This window comes from Chelon labrosus (genome assembly GCF_963514085.1).
Source record: "Chelon labrosus genome assembly, chromosome: 10".
NCBI lineage: Eukaryota > Metazoa > Chordata > Actinopteri > Mugiliformes > Mugilidae > Chelon > Chelon labrosus.
In genome coordinates, this window is record NC_140360.1 from 11562079 (window position 1) to 11577331 (window position 15253).

Here is a 15253-nt window from a genome sequence, read left to right on the forward strand (position 1 = left end):
AATGTATCATCAGAGCAGGTAATACCTGTATGTGGTAAATTCCAGATTGGTGCACTAAATCCACTGAGTCTGTGAGGAATTTGCCTTTTGTCTGGAGTGAGGCGTGTCCCACGTACAAACACAATGCTCTTTATCTTCTCCACAGGCCTTTCCAAACAGATGACACTTCAACGTGAAACTTCATTAACTACCGTCTGTAACTGCTGCTAATGAGGCCTGGAAATAAACAAGTTCTCGTTAGGAAACCCATGTAGAGCAGAGCCAACCGAGTTTTTTATTCAAATATATAAACATGTAGAGTTGACATAGTTCTGCATAAATAGCATACTGTGCAAAAAGAAACACTTGAAACAAAAACAAGTGGAATGTTCTGAAGGTTACAGTTAACAGTAAAAAGTCATCAATCTTTTCTCACAAACTTTTATAAAACACCGTTTCTGAAATTGAAAAGCTAAAGGTTCACTTTTCGAACCCAGTTGATCTGGTGGATCTATGTCCTGGCTCTCCTTTGGCAACGCCGTTTGAGGAAAGCCTTCTCGTCCCATTCGTTGGGGGGAAGCATGTTGCCGCCATTGTGGACACAGAGGATGGTCATCTCCTCGGCATACTGAAGATTCTGCAGCAGCTGCAGACAAACAGGACAGAAAGTTCAGGAAGATGAAGACGGCAGACTCTCACGCATCCACAGCAGATATACACTCACTTGCCAAAACATTAGGTACACTAGTGAAAACGAGGGCCTTCTGATTAGGGCTGAACGATATGGACAAAATTTCATATCTCGATAATTATGCCAGATATCTCGATATCGATACCATTTTTTTAAAAATCCCTCTTTCTAGACTGTGTACACGGGTACCATGTCTTTTGCAATGTGGTATGTTATAGCGTCTGTAATGTTTTTATGTCTGGTGGACGTCGACTCATACGGTGTAACGCTACTGAACGCATCAACAATCAAACTTTGATTGGGCTTCTTTTGGGATGACTGAGAAATCCCCGGTGTTTCTCGCAATACACTTCGTGCAGCACATGATGGTGTTGTTTCATGTGGTGAAACATGTTTCTTGTGCTATCTTGTCGCAATTTTCGGCAAGCGACCAGCACAACACTCTGGTTTACATCATCATTTTTAAATTCAAAATACACCTCCAAATAATGGAAGATGATTTATGTTTTGGCACCAAATCAGATTTTGCACTAGTGACACGGGAATCAATTGTCGCTACCATCCCATCCCAAGCCCACAAAAAATACTCCCGTCATATCCCGATCACGTGACTGCCCCCCAACAGAAAAATCCTGTCCCGCAAAATCACGAGAGAGATTCCCAAATCCCGTCCAGCTCCCTATGTTGTTGTCTAAAGTTGGGCGCACTCACCGCATTGCAGCGTGACTTTTTAATTAAATCTCCGGCTCCGTCCCGCTGATTATTTGCTCCGTCCCGTCCCTATCACGTTACCAACAGTGAAACTGACTCCCGTACTGCGAGACTCCCGCGGGAATACAGTGACCCGCGGGAGTCCCGAAAAATTGTCACCCTCTATTCTGCACCGCCACCGGCCGCATTATCTTCCACGCTCACTTTACTTTCTTTCTTTTTAATTTCCCCGCGGTGTATGTAGTGTGTGTGTGTGCGTCTCAGTCTCCGTCTCCCTCACTCCCGCCCTCATATGTTTGCCATTGGTCTATATCGTTTATATCGTTGCTTTTTCGATATTAATATCTTGAACGTTCATATCTAGATATAGATACGATAACGATATATCGTTCAGCCCTACTTCTGATATAACAGTCCTGCACTAAATCTTAGCTTCTTGACTGTTACCATGTTCAGTTTATGGCGGTGATTCAACTGTATGATCTTTTTGAAGGATGTAGTTTGTGGTGGATTGAAAGCGTTTCTGTTATTTAATCTAGCCCTCTGACTAAAATGGTCAGTCTTCAGTTCAATATCCACTGGCAAAGATTAATGTTACTAAATATGTGAAGGAGTATTACAGGATAAGATACCAACAAAATATCAACTGCTCGATATTCAAATGCAAAGCGGAGAACTTGTTTCCAACGTGTATTTTCACCCATTCAATAAATAATAAAAAAAAATAAGTAAACCCTTGGTCAGACGGGCTGCAAAACATATATTCTAAACTTCAGCCTGCATGATTTGCAAAGATCAGGGCTGAACGACCTAATCTTTGCTGCCATCTAAACAGCCGCTCGGGTGAAAAACACTCACTTTTGGTGTTATGAAGAAGTACTGAGACGTCGTCCCCTTGCAGGCTGTGCGGACCACGATGTCAAACACTCTTCTCTCGTTCACAGGATCCATACCCTGCACAGAAGGAAGTGATCAGCAGAGACATCCATGTGAGCGAGCGCTGACTACTTCTGTCTTAATGCCTCTCGTTTGCATGCAAGAGAGCAGGTTTACACACACACTGAATCATTTTTAAGATGGTTTAACCCTCGGGCATCATTAGGGGCATTTTTGTCCATTTGGGCAAATTTTTATTTGCATTATTAGTTTTTGTGTAGCAGCAGATTTTAAATTTACTACCCTCTTGAGACCTTAGCGAATGCCCCATTGACTGCTATTATTAATCTCTCAGCCATTTGCCACAACACTGTTAAATGCTCATAAACATCTTCAGTCCGTTGTGCATTTTATTATTCAAAGTAGGTTTGTAACGCTTGGTTTCCCACGTTAATACAATAGCTTCAGCTGAAGTGCAGCTTTGTTTTTATAGTCATATTGACTTTGTGTGCGTGTGTTGCCTTGTTTTCATTAAGATCTAGGGGCCATAGAATACTAATGTGGAGCTATGCTGAGGGTTAACACTTGGCGAATATTTTAATTAGTTAACTGTTAGGTTGAGGGCAAAGTTTAGGGTCATGGCAGGGGGCTACGTAATGCTTTATGTAAAAAACAAGAGTCTGTGGGTGTGTGCTCTACCTGGTTGATCTCGTCCACCACTCTGAACGGGCAGCGGTTGAGTTCCTGCAGGGCCATGAGGTAAAGCATCGTAGAGACGCTGCGCTCTCCTCCGCTCTGATGGTGGGCCGTCAGCTCGTGGAGCTGAGTGCTGCTGTGGAACTTCACCCGAATACGGATCCCATACTTGTCGTACTCCTCCTGCAGTGCAAAGTATTTAACTTTTTTTAATTAAAAGGGTCATAGTTAAGATGCAAGTTATTTTACATTATATAATCCAGTACAAATAAAACGTGAAATCAAAAGAAGACCACGGAGTTATTTAAAAGATCAGTGGCAGTCGGGACAAAAGAGTTTAATTTTGCACACTGTATCTGCGGCCAGACGGGAGCAACTTGAAATTAAACAGAAGGTGGTTCATTAATCACCACAGGACAGAGCATCTAATATCATCTCTTTAATGTCCATGAATTCTGCCACTACATGGCCATGATCAGGGTCGTCACTGCTGAGAAGAGAAACGATGACTGAACCGTCGACAAAGCTAATGACACGGTGGTTAGTGTACAAAACGAATTAAAAAGGCCAGAGGACGCAGCCCTGGGGCTATCCGCCTGAAATAAGAAAGACATGCAATGAAACGGCATTAACCTTCACACTCCGCGACCTTACAGTCAGGAAATCCATCAGCCAGGTAATCAGGCCTAGGTGCTCTTTAACCTTTCGGCTTAAACGAGGCTGGAAACAATTAAAAGCTGAGGAGGAATCAATAAAGACTAGACGCACTGAGTTTCAGTTTGCACTCAAGTTAAATGTTTCGGATATTTAGCGTGACCTGGGAGCAAATGTACCTGCACTGGATTCAAAAGCACATCCTTCCCAATCTTCTCAAATGATTTTATAATAAGAGAAGCGGAACCAGACGCCTGCAGAGGTCAAATGACTTTGGAGCTTTAGTTTTTAGGTTTACTTTTAATGATGGAGACACTCTATGGAGTATAAGTGACATAAAGACAAAACAAAACATACATTATCTGCCAACTGTTCAGCACAGTGTTCAGCCTCCAACACCATCTGCTCAAAAACACAATTTCTGAAAAGTGACAGCTTCTCATTAAAAATAATGGACACTAAAACCATTATCAAATGTTGAGTTCATTAAAAGGTCAACGCCGCCATTAAAGGAGAATAGTCTCATCTCAGACAGCAGCCCGAACATTGACTTTACTTACTTTTACTGTCATTTGCTGTATCAAGTCACATCCCCTTGGATATTGCTTATATTTGGCTGGATAGTTGTATTTTTGACAAAGAAGACCACTTTTTTATTATTTGGATAAACGGTAATGGATTTCCAGGTACAACGAAGTCCTCACAAAACCGAGATTATTTTCTGATGAACCAAAACTGAACATCTTTCACGGTTCCTTTCTCTGCAGGACATACCGAGTGAAGCTCTCGACAAACGGATTTATAAACTCCCTTTACAGATCCGCAACGGTCAAGACATTTCCTGAGCTGTGCCGGACAAGTCACACACTGGCAAAACTCATACAAGGACTCGTTTACAATTCAGCGTTTACAGAGTCTCTGGTGAGTCCGTTGCAATCCCTTGAAGCCGTTTAACTGCTTCCATGTCAACGTTGGACAGAATTTACACAAGCCTAACAAAATAGCTGTGGGAATTCTCATGGTTAAATAATTGTAGGGATACAGGTAAGATTTTAATTTGGGGTGCATAGTGTCTCGCTGTCAACCACTATATTGCAGCAGCTTAAACCAAGGACAAAAGTGTTATTGTTCTCCATCAGGAACTATAAATTTAACTGAAGCTATACATTCCTTTTTCAAGATCCTGTTTAATATATCTTTTAAAATGAATTAGACAGAAGACAAAACAATGCCACAGAACATGGCACAACACCCAATGCAACAAGCTCAGCCAGCTAAGTGATGCTACGTCTGCCTTTACCTCATTCTCTGAGTGCAGATCCACTTCTCCCGCACACTGCATGGAGCGAAAGAAATCACTGAACTTCACATTTATCTGTTCGACCAGCTGCTTCAGAGGGTTCAGCCAGCGTTCCTTAGCCTGCGACACACACACATTGGCACACACGTGATTGCAGTAAACTGTCACGTAAGAAACGGCAAATTGAACCATATTTCTTGCAGTAGCACAATCATGCACCTCTGATATGTTCTGTCGGTAAGCAGTCAGGACATTGCTCTGATCTTCCAGCTCCTTTTCCAGATGTTTGATCTCCTCTTCTCTCCTGTTGTACTCGTCAACAACCTACAACGTCAGGACAAATGTTAATACTCTGAGGAAAGCAAGAAGGCTAACCAAATGATAATCAACATGCTTATAATGTCTAATGACACAGTGAGTCATCATTTTAAATTCATGTCCTTTGCAATATTTGATTGTCCAAGTCCGTTATTTTTATTTTTCACATACATTTTATAATTTCCAGGTCAGCTGGAAGCGACTAGGAGCTTGAGTTGCTCAGATCACCCAATTACACGGCTGTACCTAAACCCCTCTAGTGCGAATGATTCCTGACTCTTGTGTGCTCTTACACTTTCACTGAGGCCAGTGAAGCACTCAGCTCTGGACCGCTCCTCGTTCAGCATGACATCGATCTCATCCGGCGTGTCGGGCAGTTTGCTGAAAGCCTGGGACAAGAATCAAGAAGAGTAAAGTAACATTAATATTTGATGCTCAGAAAGCCTCCACAAAGGCCATTAGACGCTATTACAGGGATGATTTCTGATTAAAATGAGATTTATCCAGCAATAACACTTGAGGAACACTAACATTACGCAGGTCTTCAGGTAACTGTTCGTCGGGCTGCATCCTGCAGATCGCCTTTGCTCCCCTCAGCAGGCCTTTGCACTGTTCAGTCAGCTGTACCTTCCTATGATCCAGACGGCTGCATCTTTGCTGCAGTAACACATGGATAGATATGAAACACATGAAAGCATACTGAGGACTCCCCACTACATGGACGGTTTACTATACGTCAGTGGTGTACGTAGAGATGAGCGCTGAATACTTACGTCAGTGATCTTCAGTTCAGAGGCGCCTTCTCTACAGTCATTCTCCAACTTAGCCTTCTCCGCCGTCAACCCGACTGTCTCCAAACCCAGACACACCTTCTCCATAGTCAGCTTGGCTCTCAACTGAAAATAAAAAGATCATGAGGACAGTTTTTAACTTTCACAGCAAGACACAAAAGTCTTCAAACTCTATTATTAAAATACCACAAATCTGACATAATGTCTGCTAGAAAGTAGAGTTGAGGTGCAGGTAAGACAGGTTTAGATGGAAAAATCTCAGACATTAATTATAAAAGAACACAAAAGGAGTTTAGACAAAATCTACATTTCAAACAACACCTCACAAATGCACTGCAGTCGTACAGATTCATGTCTTTAAGTTTACGTCTCCATACCTTCATTTGGGCCATGAACGCCGTGACTATGATCACCTTCTGGGAGTTCACAGCTGCAATTTTCTCTTTAGTTTCCGCCTCAATCCTGTTCAGGTCAATAACATTCTGCTCCATATGCCTCAGGCTAAACACAGGCAAAGAGAGGGGTTAGCTCTACAACTTTGCATCAACCTAATGTCCCATCATTAAACATTTAACATGATACAGAAGAAAAGAGATTGTGCATGTTGGGCCTCAGGCGCACCTGTCCTGTTTGGTGCTGATCTTCTGCTCCAGTTGTCTCCTTTTCCCCTTCAGTTCAGAGAGCTGCTTCTTCTCCGCCAGCAGCTCATTGTCACGGCGATCCAGAGCAGCAGCTTCCTTCTGCAGGGCCTTCATCCGTTCATCAATCTCTTGCATCTTTGTCTTGCAGGCCTGGTCGCAGCGGAGATTAACAGTTAAACTCAGTTAAACTATATCACAAACTAAAATGTCCCACGATGATGCACATTTACATTTGAATCTGTCTCTCACCTTAATCTGCTGCTCCAGCTGCCGTTTCTCTTCAGCATCTACAGTGATGGTGAGGTACTGGGATTGGTGCATTACGGAGTTACTGGTGCTTATCTTGTTGGAGTAGAAGGACCTCTTTATGGTGTACCTCTCGTTTGTCGTGTATAAGACCTTGAGGTAGGGCTCCTCAACAACCTGTGAGAAAGAAAGGACAGAAAGTATGTTTTAAAGTTTTGTTGTCGCCCCAAATCATGAGGTGCATGAACAAAAATAAATACTGATATTCAGTCCAAGCACAATAACAAAAGAACGTATAATACTACTTTTTATATAGGTGATGCCCGTTTACAAACCTTACTGACAGATAATGGGAGAAGAGGAACGTACCGTTTTAATCATAGCTTTGGTTTGATCATTGCCCACCGGTACGTCATGCACCTTATACTGGTGACAGAGGTAACTCATCACCTCTTCAGGGGCGTCAAACATCTCACGGAGGTAGGTGAAGAACCCAAAACGCCTGCAAATAAAAACACATCACAAATGAAAAAACTGTAACTGCAAAAAAATAGGTTAGTTTACGTGAACGATGTTTGTTGCTGATTACACCTCATGACATTTTTATTTATTTTTTTTTCTCACCGTAGGGACTCGATATTTCGGGATGGCGCCCGATGAGAACACGACTCCTCCGGAGCAGAAATGGAGTTCACCTTCAAGTTCATTTTGTCACGGACCTTAGGGCCAAGAAAGACAAAAGTTTGAATTCGCCTGACGTTAATTTAGGATAGGGACAAATTTTCATCGTCCCTCCAGATCACTCTTACCTCGACCATGAACTTCTCCATGTCGTCTTTCCTCTGGAAGACAAACGCCCGCAGGTCGTGAAACGAGATGTGGTTCTCCACGTACTTAGCGTAGCGATGGTCCTTCACATTGATCTGCGGAAGGATTAGCATTAGGGCTCAAGAAACATGGCGTCATTACATGTATTCAGCTGCTCAGAGAACAACTTTCCCTCAGTTACAAAAAACAAAAAAAGCTACAGTTTGAACCCTGAGAATTGAACTCTTACTTACATACTTTTCAACTCTTTGTTTAGCATTTGTAAGTAGTACATACATCTTTAATAACATACATACTGATCAATGTGCAGCTTTTCTCAACAGTTAAAACGTGTTAGAAGACATCATATATTCTTATATACGAGTCTTAGTGTGAAAATAGTGAGAGTTATGGTTCTGAACTAACACAACAACTACATTATAGTGCGCCACCAATCAAACTGTATCCGTACACAGCTTATAAATGCTAATTAGAGTGAAGCACTCACCACCAGCATCATGGGCTCATGGACGTTTCCTTTAAACAGGTGTCTATTCCGCCTGAGCCACTGGAGGGCGTTGTGCGTGTCCCTGTGGCGTCCTCGCAGCTTCTCCTCTTTGGCATTTATCATGTTGTTCATGTCACTGAGCTTCTTCTCCAAACCTAGTAATAAACGTAGAAACATGTGCAGCCTCTAAATGTGTTGTCTGTCATGTGCTCTTTAAAAGGTAACGTAATGAGATCTTTAAAGGATGTTGTTTACGGGGGACACTCACTTATACACTCAGCATGGAGGTTATCCTTCTCCCGGCGGAGGTCGGCCTTCTCCCCTTCGATCTTGGCTCTCTCCTCCTGGCTGCGCCTCAGCTCGACGTTGACGGCGTTGATTCGTGGAGTCACGTCCGGTTGGTCGCCAACTTTGGCGAGCTCGGCCTTCAAGTCGTCAATGGTTCGTTTTGTGTTGCTGATTCGCTTCTGGTGGTCCTCCTCCTCCATCTGCTTCAGTCTCAGCTTTTGTTTAATATCGTCAATCTGTAGAGGAAAGTGTTGGCAGCTGTGATTTATTACTGACGTCCTGCAGCTGCAAAAAGAAATCTGATTATGTTGAGATGTAGGCATAACGGACAGAAAAAAATGAAAATGTGGTATTTCTGCAAACCTTTTATTTTACCTCACCCACAGAAGGAAATAAGCCTTTATTTGAAGAGGTTTATTAAAGTTTATTAAGTATAGTTTCACAAATTATAGCAAGAATCCTAATTTTGCTCCAATCTCTTAGGCCTATTGAAGTCTGAAAATAAAAGCCCTCAAGTGTTTTCAGTTGATAAAAAAGTTTAATTTCTTAAAAAGGCTTTTATCATGAAATATTTGCAGCCGTTCAACCTGCAATAACAGCCAGATGGGACTAAGGCACAACAAAGGAAAGAACAGTATTAAAATGCTAGCGCTGCATCAGTTTGAACCTGTCAAAACACACTGAGTACATTTAGTCTCTTTAATTCAAAATGTACATAATAAATTAACCTGCAGGTTATTCAACCTCGTTTAATCCCTGACCTTGTTTTTAACTGAATATCGTTTTTTTAATTGGAAGATATATAGGGTCTCATGAATAAAAAAGTAAAACATAGCACCATTAAGTGTTATATGTCATCTATACCTGATACAAAAGTGTAGTAAAGTGCCCTCAAAGTGAAGTTTTCCTTCTTTAAATTAAAAACATTTTAAAAACTCTTACCTCTTTGTGTTTTCGATCCAGCTGATCTTGTTTCTGTTTGCACGTCAGGGACGCATTTTTGATGGCAATAGTCTGAAAAACATCAACCATCGTGATAATATAATAAAGCTTAGAAATAATATATGAATAAACAATGACCAAAAACATGCTCAAAACCTAAACCCAGCCCTTCAAAAGAATCACCCTGTCTACATGTTTTCACTGAAACCAGAGAACTCAGAGAACAATAACATTTGCTTTGTCACCTTAGCCTTTATTTGTTCCTCAATGGGCTTCAGCTTGTTGTCAATCAGCTGGATCTTCCTCAGCATGGGCGCCTGGGCCTGCTTCAGGCTAGAAAGATGCCTTTTCGCCTCCTCTCGCTCCCTCTTCACTCCCTCAAGCTCTTTACGGGTGGTCTCGTACTCCTAGCACCACAGGGAAACACAAACACCATCAAAAGACTCCATTACTGTGTTTATATCTCACTCTGTCGTACATTGTGCAACCTAGCCCACTCACCACCCACGGTTTCTTCTTCTCGAGCAGCTCGATCACATCCAGGTGTCTCTTCTTTTCATAGTAACGATTCACGTCGTGTTTGTTCCTCTCGTTCCTCTGTTTGGCCTTTTCTAGAAAGCTTGCTTTCTCCTTAACAACATTCTACAGAGACACACGAACACCGGGTTTTTAAAACGAGAAACATATAAATCATTTGCAAGAACAACTGTAATTTTGTTTTGTTGAAAAGGGTTTATTTAAAGTTGGGTTTTTTTTGTCTCTAGCTTTAAGAATGCAAAAATAATCCATATTAAACTGTCTAACCTCCAGTTCTCGTTCTTTGTTGCGGAAGTTTTTGAGCTCACAGTGGTATTCGTACATCTCTGGTGGGCCCACTGACTTCTCAGTTGCCTCCAGCAACTCAATCTTGGACATCTTGGCAAACTCACCCACTTTTTCCTGGAGGGAAAAGAATAACAAATCAAGGGTGAGAAACTCCCACAGTACAGTACAGTATCTGTGTAGTGTAACACTGCAGACAAACACACATACCTGAGGCAGAAACTGGCAAAGGTTGCTGACTTGGATGCACAAAGCCTTGACCTCCTCCTCCACCATCTTCTGGTTGCAGTGTCTTCCATTCAGCATCCACAGCGACTGATTGTCCGCATGGATCTCTCTGTTAATCACAATATTTCCACCATGCTTGTACCTTGAATAACAGAAAGAAGATGGAAAGAAACACTATTATCACATGCAACACAAATTAATTTCACCTTTCCATTGGTGAAGTGACAGTGTGTGCAGTCTATGTGACATAACTTACAGTTCGATCTCAATAAAGCCTTTATTGCACCCACGTTTGACATAGAGCCCAACCTACAAAAAAACAGAAACAAATCCTTTTTATAATCAGCATCAGACTTCTCATTTATTTATTTGTCCAGTCGTTAAACGTGTAATACTATATACATACCACCAACGACATGAGTCATCGCCGAACATTTTATAATTCATTAAAGTTTACTTGCTGGTGTTTGGCAAAGAAATCAACAGTGTTTGTGTTACTCCGGCGTTTACCTTGTCTCCTCTGCCCAGAATAGTGGTCTTGCCGGCCAGACCCAGACAGATAGCGCAGACGATGCTGGACTTGCCAGTTCCATTGGCTCCAACAATCATGTTCAGATTGGGTCCAGGATACACCTCAGAGTAGTCATAGGTCCTGTTATAAATGCATTAAACGTTACTTATTTGCTTATCTTGGTCGATCAGATGTAGTAATTATTATTTCATAAAAAGTATCAAGGCCATGCTGCTGATAGAGCAACAAAGTCTGCAATGTTACCGTCTCAAGGGCATTTTTGTTCTCTCATTAGAGGCAAGCTGACTAAGTGTTTAGGACCTGTTGCTCTGGTTGTACCAGCTTTTTGACATTCAGCCCCCCCTGACAACAAAAAAAAAAAGTCTGTCTCTGGATGTAAAATACAGATTAAAGACAAAAGTGTTTCTGGATTTAGTTTATAGAGGATTTTTGTCATAGTTTCAGTTTGCAATTAACCGTTTTCACAGACAATGGTTTTCAGAAGTGTTCCTGAGGCCATGAAATGATATTTAATTTTAGTGTGAGTGTCCAGAGGGACCAGGGCCATTCAACATTGATTTTTGGCATTGTCCCTTGCGTAGCACATAGATTGCTCCTCTGGATTTTGTTCATCTTTTAATGAGACTGTGTGCAGTTGACGTTGCCAACCTAATCATTTGGGTTTCCTTTTAGCAACAACAGCTGCTTAAATTAACTGCAAAACACTGCATTCTGTTTTCATTTGTATTTCACACGGTATCAAGCAGGTCAGCAGTATCAGAAACTACACTCACACGCCAGTTTATTAGGTACAACGAATGTAATGTTCACTTTGTGTTGAAACAGTGTCAGAGATGAGGTAATTCAACTCCATGATCATTGTGGACGATGTAGTTTGTGGTGCCGTTAAACTGGCTTGAATTAAACATTAAAGTGTTCCTGTTATCCACCCTAGCCCACTGACTACAATGGGGTTGTCAAAATAATGGAAACATGTGCCGGTACCACAAAGTACTACAAACCACAGCCTCCAAAACGAAAACACAGTTGAATCAATAGCTCTCTCATTTGAAACAAAAGCTGTACACCATAACCTTCATGAATATAAGATTCAGTGCAGAATCGAGCAGGTGTACAGTGTCTCCAAAATGACCATGAAGTGTACATTATACTTATATTGCTTACCTTGTGTGCAAACTACTTTTTTTACTACTGGCTGCAGGTACAACAATACATTTCACTGTGCATTGTACTATGTATAACTGTGCATGTGACAAATAAAACCTATCTATCTATCTAAGTTGAAACACACTTCCACTACAATGTCAGGACAGAAGTGTTGCACAGCTAAACTGCAATAGTTTAAAGCAGGTGTACAAAAGTGTATGTATGAAATATATTATGGACACTTGATCTTAAGACACTCACTTATGATCTTGAGACACATTTAGGGCTTGAAGTTGATCCCTAAAACTTTAAGTTTCATTTGACTGTAGTTAAAACACTATATTTTGCACTTCCTGACTTATGGCATGACTTTACGTGACTATTATGGAGGTACTGATACGGCTAGCTCGTCATATTTAGCTTTCCAGCATCCTGATATAGAGTCAGACAGTGCTAAATGTTAGCATGCATGCTAGTTTAGCCGTTTGTCTCCAGCTATCGCCGTGCACATCATCTTCCTCCAGGCTGACGATAGTTTCGGTTCATGCGTTGACGTTAATGATTGACAGCCACGGAGCAGCGACTTACAGGAAGTTTTTCATGGTGATGCGAAGTATGGATCCGTTCACAAACCGACCGCTTCCTTCGATCCCACCGGGCTGACTGCCCAGGAACATGCTTGCGACGGTCCTGGTTTGTGAGCTGCTGTTAGCATGACTGAGCCGCTGCTTCTTGATGTGCTCAGCCATGTTGACAAGAAGAACAACTATCACTTGGGGCACGGGCACGCTCCCCGGGTTCGTTCGCCCTCCCGCGCGCTTTGCTGGGTTGTTGCTAAATGTTGATTGGACAAAAGGGACCACGTGGCTACACAAGCTCTGACGTTGTCCTCCAGTTAACGTTCATTATCGCGAGACAAATGCGTTGAACTACTGTTTAAAAGAGTGAGACAACTTATTTAAAACACAACTTCATTATATTGTTTTAGAGTTTTCTTTTAAATTCTGCTTCAGATATATTACATGTTAACGTTTTAGATAGTTCAAGGACTATTTGTAATATCACATATTTTTTAAACTTATCTGTGCTTAAAAGAAATGAAAAAGTAATTCACTATAAGTTCAAAAACAATCTGGATAGACCAACAGGATTTTGGGGGATTGAGAAAGAATAAATGAACGATTCAAGGACAGGTTGAAGATTTTATATCTTTTCATTTTTATATTCTAGTGTGTTCTTCTCATGCACAATATTTCACTGTACTGCTGACCTGCTGACAAATGAATATAAAGACAAACGATGTATTGTCACTGTATACTTTCTACAATTTATAGGGAAATGCCATGTAACTAAATAAATTTTTAAAAAACTGTGGACCGACAAACACCTCAATAGGCCAAATATATAAAATCATTCATGTTTTATACAGTCTGTTTACATTCTCCATGGATATTTTGGATAGTCATAACATTTATGGCATGGTAACTTGTATATACTTTGTATTTTGTATCCTGTTCTGTTTCGGGTTTTTTTGCACCTGTGCCTTAAATTGCCCCCCAGGGACAAGTAAAGTTTTCTGAATCTGAATCTGTTTTTAGTATCCTGTTGAGCAGGCCTTTCTGTAGGTTCCTGAAGTTTATTATTTATTATTCTTGAGTTTATACAGTATTTTATAAGATACTACTGCATATTTGAATGATCATTGTTCATCCAAAAGGTAACAGCGAGAAATGTGTGCTATGTCATTAAAAAATGCCTGATATTTAGTCGCCATGTCTTATCATAATGACATTTTCAGATGCATCAACCAACTCCCAATTTGTGGCAAAAAGTATTACTTGCAGTATAACCCAGTATTTGCACAGTCGTACAACCATTAAAGTTGAGAAGTAGTCTTGACCAGTTCTTGTGCTATAAAACTACCACCATTCATTTCTCCAGAGAGTTGAGGGATGATAGCACAAAGATGGGACCCTGTGGATTTCATAAACCAAACTTTATTTTGACTTTGGTTCAGCAGCAACCATTCATAATGTGTTATTACACAGACCATAGCCTATGTATTCCTGTCCATCTCTTACAGCAACAATTAACGCTCATACTGCTACTGCATTTAAAAGTTTCCTTTAATCAAGAAATGCACAATGTGTAACTTCTTCTTAAAGCTTTATGTTAAAAACAAAAACGTGTAGATTCACTCCAGGGAAGTAGTGGAGAAGATCTATTGTTTGAGCCCCACGTGGAAGACAACAATTAAATTTAAACTCCCAGTGTGATTACAAGATTGCTCAAGAATACCTGGGTCTTTCTATGTCGTTTGTTCTCACATACAGTTACATTAGGTTAATGTTCTCTTAGCAAGTACTAAGAGTCCAAAGAACCTACAGTTACATTACGTTAACTCTTCGCAATACGTGCAGTTACTTTACAGAAACTGCAAATTTCTTTATCCAGGGAGGCCCCACTACAAAGGACACACCAACTTTTAACAGTCCATGGACACCGCTCGTCCAGGGCTTCCAACTTCTTCTCGGCTGTGGTTAGATCAGAATCGCCTCTATACTCATTGTCCATTGTGAAACTCGAGATGAACTCAAGCTCAGCCAGAACTAGTATATCTGATCAAATCATCACCTCTGACCACAGCACGAAGCGTGGAGGCCCTAGAAGTCAAATCTCGCCGACTGCTCATCGCTACGAAAGCTTGCGGGCGTTTTTCCTATCATCTCCGATCAGAGCAGAGCCAAACTCAGACCAGATCAAATAAGATCAGTGTGTAGGTTTTTTTTAAAAACATAAATATACACAAACAAACAACAAGCACTCACTCAAACACTCACCAAACACTCTCACAACAATCAGCTCACTCGTTCACACATTCAAACTCTGAGAAACGCGGCTCTTCCGGTTCCGGTTTAAAGCAAAAAGCCGCGGTGGATTATGGGAAATATGTAAACAACAGTGGTATGGCGACCCCGTGAGGCCATTAAGAAAACATCACCTACCACTGTGTCTTTTCTACACAGTATCTCCCGTGGAAATGTATGTTTTACAGTAAAGCAAATCTATGTAAGCAC

At 41.2% G+C, this 15253-nt stretch overlaps 1 protein-coding gene across 1 annotated transcript; it reads right to left on the reverse strand.

The window, feature by feature from the left end:
* Positions 1-245: 245 nt before the first annotated feature.
* smc5 (structural maintenance of chromosomes 5) lies at positions 246-12976 on the reverse strand. Its single transcript, XM_084554167.1, has 24 exons — positions 12765-12976; positions 11009-11150; positions 10755-10807; positions 10481-10640; positions 10253-10387; positions 9950-10090; positions 9694-9855; positions 9449-9520; positions 8487-8742; positions 8219-8373; positions 7713-7826; positions 7528-7622; positions 7273-7405; positions 6907-7080; positions 6638-6807; positions 6394-6517; positions 5999-6121; positions 5757-5882; positions 5519-5614; positions 5127-5231; positions 4908-5027; positions 2957-3136; positions 2240-2335; positions 246-625 (listed from the first exon to the last, which is right to left on the reverse strand). Exons 1-24 carry the CDS (start codon positions 12923-12925, stop codon positions 491-493), a joined length of 3228 nt encoding a protein of 1075 aa, XP_084410293.1. The 5' UTR covers positions 12926-12976; the 3' UTR covers positions 246-490.
* Between the last annotated feature and the right edge of the window lie 2277 nt (positions 12977-15253).